At 48.5% G+C, this 6,000-nt stretch overlaps 1 protein-coding gene across 2 annotated transcripts in view; it reads right to left on the bottom strand.

Annotated features, from left to right (window-relative positions):
* Positions 1 to 329: 329 nt before the first annotated feature.
* LOC121580555 (ras-related protein Rab-12-like) overlaps positions 330 to 6,000 on the bottom strand; it is a 53,996-nt gene continuing 48,325 nt past the window's right edge. Inside the window, exons 5-6 of one of the 2 annotated variants that reach the window (XM_045224656.1) lie at positions 4,331 to 4,435; positions 330 to 476 (exon numbers count right to left, since the gene is read on the bottom strand). In XM_045224656.1, coding sequence (XP_045080591.1) covers positions 369 to 476; positions 4,331 to 4,435 — 213 coding nt within the window. In that variant the 3' untranslated portion in view covers positions 330 to 368. The remainder of the gene's footprint in view (positions 477 to 4,330; positions 4,436 to 6,000) is intronic. The other variant, XM_045224657.1, reaches the window with a different exon arrangement.

Genomic DNA, 6,000 nt, shown 5'->3' with positions numbered 1-6,000 from the left:
GGGGGTCTCAGCAGGATTGAGGGAGAATGAGGGAGGTTGGTGGTGGTGGAGGGGGTGGGGGGGTCTCAGCAGGATTGAGGGAAAATGAGGGAGGTTGGTGGTGGTGGAGGGTGGGGGGGGGGGGGGGGTCTCAGCAGGGTTGAGGGAGAATGAGGGAGGTTGGTGGTGGTGGAGGGGTGGGGGGGTGGGGGGGTCTCAGCAGGGTTGAGGGAGAATGAGGGAGGTTGGTGGTGGTGGAGGGGTGGGGTGGGGGGTCTCAGCAGGGTTGAGGGAGAATGAGGGAGGTTGGTGGTGGTGGAGGGGTGGGGGGGGGTCTCAGCAGGGTTGAGGGAGGTTGGTGGTGGTGGAGGGGTGGGGGGGAGGGGGTCTCAGCAACAGCGCACGCGTGGCGGGTTGAGCTCAGGAGGCACTTCCGGTTCAGGCTGCAGAGACAGGATACTGTTGGAAACATCCTTACTGGGAATCTCCAGAGGCATCTGGTGAGACAGGAAGACAGAACAGAGAACAGAAAGTATTTATTACAGGCGGTGGTGTGGGGCATGTTGGATAGCTACAGTCACGTGTTGTAGAGCTACAGTCACGTGTTGTAGAGCTACAGTCACGTGTTGCATAGCTACAGTCACGTGTTGCATAGCTACAGTCACGTGTTGCATAGCTACAGTCACGTGTTGCAGAGCTACAGTCACGTGTTGCAGAGCTACAGTCACGTGTTGCAGAGCTACAGTCACGTGTTGTAGAGCTACAGTCACGTGTTGCAGAGCTACAGTCACGTGTTGCAGAGCTACAGTCACGTGTTGCATAGCTACAGTCACGTGTTGCAGAGCTACAGTCACGTGTTGCAGAGCTACAGTCACGTGTTGCAGAGCTACAGTGACGTGTTGCAGAGCTACAGTCACGTGTTGCAGAGCTACAGTCACGTGTTGGATAGCTACAGTCACGTGTTGCATAGCTACAGTCACGTGTTGCATAGCTACAGTCACGTGTTGCAGAGCTACAGTCACGTGTTGCAGAGCTACAGTCACGTGTTGCAGAGCTACAGTCACGTGTTGCAGAGCTACAGTCACGTGTTGGAGAGCTACAGTCACGTGTTGGAGAGCTACAGTCACGTGTTGCAGAGCTACAGTCACGTGTTGCAGAGCTACAGTCACGTGTTGCAGAGCTACAGTCACGTGTTGCAGAGCTACAGTCACGTGTTGTAGAGCTACAGTCACGTGTTGTAGAGCTACAGTCACGTGTTGTAGAGCTACAGTCACGTGTTGTATACGCTACAGTCACGTGTTGTATAGCTACAGTCACGTGTTGGATAGCTACAGTCACGTGTTGTATAGCTACAGTCACGTGTTGTATACGCTACAGTCACGTGTTGTAGAGCTACAGTCACGTGTTGTAGAGCTACAGTCACGTGTTGTAGAGCTACAGTCACGTGTTGCATAGCTACAGTCACGTGTTGTATACGCTACAGTCACGTGTTGTATACGCTACAGTCACGTGTTGTATACGCTACAGTCACGTGTTGTATAGCTACAGTCACGTGTTGTATAGCTACAGTCACGTGTTGCATAGCTACAGTCACGTGTTGCATAGCTACAGTCACGTGTTGCATAGCTACAGTCACGTGTTGTATACGCTACAGTCACGTGTTGCAGAGCTACAGTCACGTGTTGCAGAGCTACAGTCACGTGTTGCATAGCTACAGTCACGTGTTGGATAGCTACAGTCACGTGTTGCATAGCTACAGTCACGTGTTGCAGAGCTACAGTCACGTGTTGCAGAGCTACAGTCACGTGTTGCAGAGCTACAGTCACGTGTTGCAGAGCTACAGTCACGTGTTGGATAGCTACAGTCACGTGTTGCAGAGCTACAGTCACGTGTTGGATAGCTACAGTCACGTGTTGTATAGCTACAGTCACGTGTTGTAGAGCTACAGTCACGTGTTGTATACGCTACAGTCACGTGTTGCATAGCTACAGTCACGTGTTGCATAGCTACAGTCACGTGTTGCAGAGCTACAGTCACGTGTTGCAGAGCTACAGTCACGTGTTGCAGAGCTACAGTCACGTGTTGCAGAGCTACAGTCACGTGTTGGATAGCTACAGTCACGTGTTGGAGAGCTACAGTCACGTGTTGCAGAGCTACAGTCACGTGTTGCAGAGCTACAGTCACGTGTTGCAGAGCTACAGTCACGTGTTGTAGAGCTACAGTCACGTGTTGTAGAGCTACAGTCACGTGTTGTAGAGCTACAGTCACGTGTTGTATACGCTACAGTCACGTGTTGTATAGCTACAGTCACGTGTTGTATAGCTACAGTCACGTGTTGTATACGCTACAGTCACGTGTTGTAGAGCTACAGTCACGTGTTGTAGAGCTACAGTCACGTGTTGCATAGCTACAGTCACGTGTTGTATACGCTACAGTCACGTGTTGTATACGCTACAGTCACGTGTTGTATACGCTACAGTCACGTGTTGTAGAGCTACAGTCACGTGTTGTAGAGCTACAGTCACGTGTTGTAGAGCTACAGTCACGTGTTGTATAGCTACAGTCACGTGTTGTATAGCTACAGTCACGTGTTGCATAGCTACAGTCACGTGTTGTATACGCTACAGTCACGTGTTGCATAGCTACAGTCACGTGTTGTATACGCTACAGTCACGTGTTGCAGAGCTACAGTCACGTGTTGCAGAGCTACAGTCACGTGTTGCAGAGCTACAGTCACGTGTTGGATAGCTACAGTCACGTGTTGCATAGCTACAGTCACATGTTGCAGAGCTACAGTCACGTGTTGCAGAGCTACAGTCACGTGTTGCAGAGCTACAGTCACGTGTTGGATAGCTACAGTCACGTGTTGCAGAGCTACAGTCACGTGTTGGATAGCTACAGTCACGTGTTGTATAGCTACAGTCACGTGTTGTAGAGCTACAGTCACGTGTTGTATACGCTACAGTCACGTGTTGTATAGCTACAGTCACGTGTTGTATAGCTACAGTCACGTGTTGGATAGCTACAGTCACGTGTTGTATAGCTACAGTCACGTGTTGTATACGCTACAGTCACGTGTTGTAGAGCTACAGTCACGTGTTGTATAGCTACAGTCACGTGTTGCATAGCTACAGTCACGTGTTGTATACGCTACAGTCACGTGTTGTATACGCTACAGTCACGTGTTGTATACGCTACAGTCACGTGTTGTAGAGCTACAGTCACGTGTTGCATAGCTACAGTCACGTGTTGTATAGCTACAGTCACGTGTTGCATAGCTACAGTCACGTGTTGTATACGCTACAGTCACGTGTTGCAGAGCTACAGTCACGTGTTGCAGAGCTACAGTCACGTGTTGTATAGCTACAGTCACGTGTTGCATAGCTACAGTCACGTGTTGTATAGCTACAGTCACGTGTTGCATAGCTACAGTCACGTGTTGTATACGCTACAGTCACGTGTTGCAGAGCTACAGTCACGTGTTGCAGAGCTACAGTCACGTGTTGTATAGCTACAGTCACGTGTTGCAGAGCTACAGTCACGTGTTGGATAGCTACAGTCACGTGTTGGATAGCTACAGTCACGTGTTGCAGAGCTACAGTCACGTGTTGTATAGCTACAGTCACGTGTTGGATAGCTACAGTCACGTGTTGGATAGCTACAGTCACGTGTTGCAGAGCTACAGTCACGTGTTGCAGAGCTACAGTCACGTGTTGTATAGCTACAGTCACGTGTTGCAGAGCTACAGTCACGTGTTGGATAGCTACAGTCACGTGTTGTAGAGCTACAGTCACGTGTTGGATAGCTACAGTCACGTGTTGCAGAGCTACAGTCACGTGTTGTATAGCTACAGTCACGTGTTGGATAGCTACAGTCACGTGTTGGATAGCTACAGTCACGTGTTGTAGAGCTACAGTCACGTGTTGTATAGCTACAGTCACGTGTTGTATAGCTACAATCACACATGAGACAATATTGGGAATTATAGGAAAACATTCTAGGAAATCTCCAGAGGCATCTGGTGAGACAGGAAGAAGACAGGACGAACATGACAGTGAACAGGGAGTTAATATTAATAGGTTAACACCTGGTCACCAGACCACAAAGAAATAGGGTTCAAAGACAGACCGAGTCAATGCTTAATGCCTCAGGTGGTGTGGCATACAAAAATGACTAGCCACATTGTAGACTATTATAACTTAATGATATAGAAATAGGAAACTATTGATTTCCTACCAAATACTGAAGAGAACAAAAAAAGCTGGATTAGAAAATCATTCCATTGAACATGATAAAAGATGTCTATTAGTTACAGCAGGGACAACAAGAGCATAGTGAGGGAGCTACTCACCTTCGCTAGAATGTCGTCCACTAGTTTTAGAAAGCACTCCTCCACGTTAAAGTTATCCTTGGCACTAGCCTCGCAGAAACGCATCCCAGATATCCTCGAGACAAGCTGCGGACAGAAATTGAACTTCTGTAGTCTTTCCCGGGGAAGAAAATAAGTATAGAAAGTACTTTTTCTATTTTTTTTGTACTTATTACCACTTTTTCTTCCCAATGTCATGATATCCAATTGGTAGTTACAGTCTTGTCCCATCGCTACAACTCCCCTACAGACTCGGGAGAGGCGAAGGTCTAGAGCCATGCGTCTTCCAAAACACGGCCCTGCCAAGCCACACTGCTTCTTGACACTGCTCGCTTAACCCGGAAGCCAGCCGCACCAGCTGGCGACCGAAGTCAGCTTGCAGGCGCCGGGCCCGCCACAAGGAGTCGCTAGAGCGCGACGGGACAAGGAAATCCCGGCCGGCCAAACCCTCCCCTATCCCGGACGACGCTGGGCCAATTGTGCGCCGCCTCATGGGTCTCCTGGTCACGGCCGGCTGTGACACAGCCTGGGATCGAACCTGGGTCTGTAGTGACGCCTCAAGCACTGCGATGCAGTGCCTTAGACCGCTGCGCCACTCGGGAGGCTCCTGACCAAACTTTCTTAAAGCACTCAGAACTCTGGGTAATTTCCAACTGAAGGTTTTTCATTAACTGTCAGATTCTTCAGAGTATCTTCAGAGGAATGTGAAGGAAGCAGTGACATTTTCACTTTACATTGATGGGGCGAGCTATTGTAACAGGAGCAACAGTGAAGTCTGTGTTTAACCTAGAGTGGATTTAACCCCTTATGCTTGTGGAAATTGGCCTACATGGCAAAGGGCCAAATTGAAACGTTTCTAACGGAATAACTACAGTGAGGGGAAAAAAGTATTTGATCCCCTGATGATTTTGTACGTTTGCCCACTGACAAAGAAATGATCAGTCTATCATTTTAATGGTAGGTTTATTTGAACAGTGAGACAGAATAACAACAACAAAAATTCCAGAAAAACGCATGTCAAAAATGTTATAAATTGATTTGTATTTTAATGAGGGAAATAAGTATTTGACCCCCTCTCAATCAGAACGATTTCTGGTTACCAGGTGTCTTTTATACAGGTAACGAGCTGAGATTGGGAGCACACTCTGAAAGGGAGTGCTCCTAATCTCAGCTTGTTACCTGTATAAAAGACACCTGTCCACAGAAGCAATCAATCAATCAGATTCCAAACTCTCCACCATGGCGAAGACCAAAGAGCTCTCCAAGGATGTCAGGGACAAGATTGTAGACCTACACAAGGCTGGAATGGGCTACAAGACCATCACCAAGCAGCTTGGTGAGAAGGTGACAACAGGTAACACACTACGCCGTGAAGGACTGAAATCCTGCAGCGCCCGCAAGGTCCCCCTGCTCAAGAAAGCACATATACAGGCCTGTATGAAGTTTGCCAATGAACATCTGAATGATTCAGAGGAGAACTGGGTGAAAGTGTTGTGGTCAGATGAGACCAAAATGGAGCTCTTTGGCATCAACTCAACTCGCCGTGTTTGGAGGAGAAGGAATGCTGCCTATGACCCCAGAACATCATCCCCACCTTCAAACATGGAGGTGGAAACATTATGCTTTGGGGGTGTTTTTCTGCTAAGGGGACA

This window comes from Coregonus clupeaformis, chromosome 14 (genome assembly GCF_020615455.1).
Source record: "Coregonus clupeaformis isolate EN_2021a chromosome 14, ASM2061545v1, whole genome shotgun sequence".
In the NCBI taxonomy this organism is placed as follows: Eukaryota; Metazoa; Chordata; class Actinopteri; order Salmoniformes; family Salmonidae; genus Coregonus; species Coregonus clupeaformis.
The sequence above is the reverse complement of the archived record's forward strand: the minus strand, read 5'-3'. Positions and strand labels throughout refer to the sequence as shown.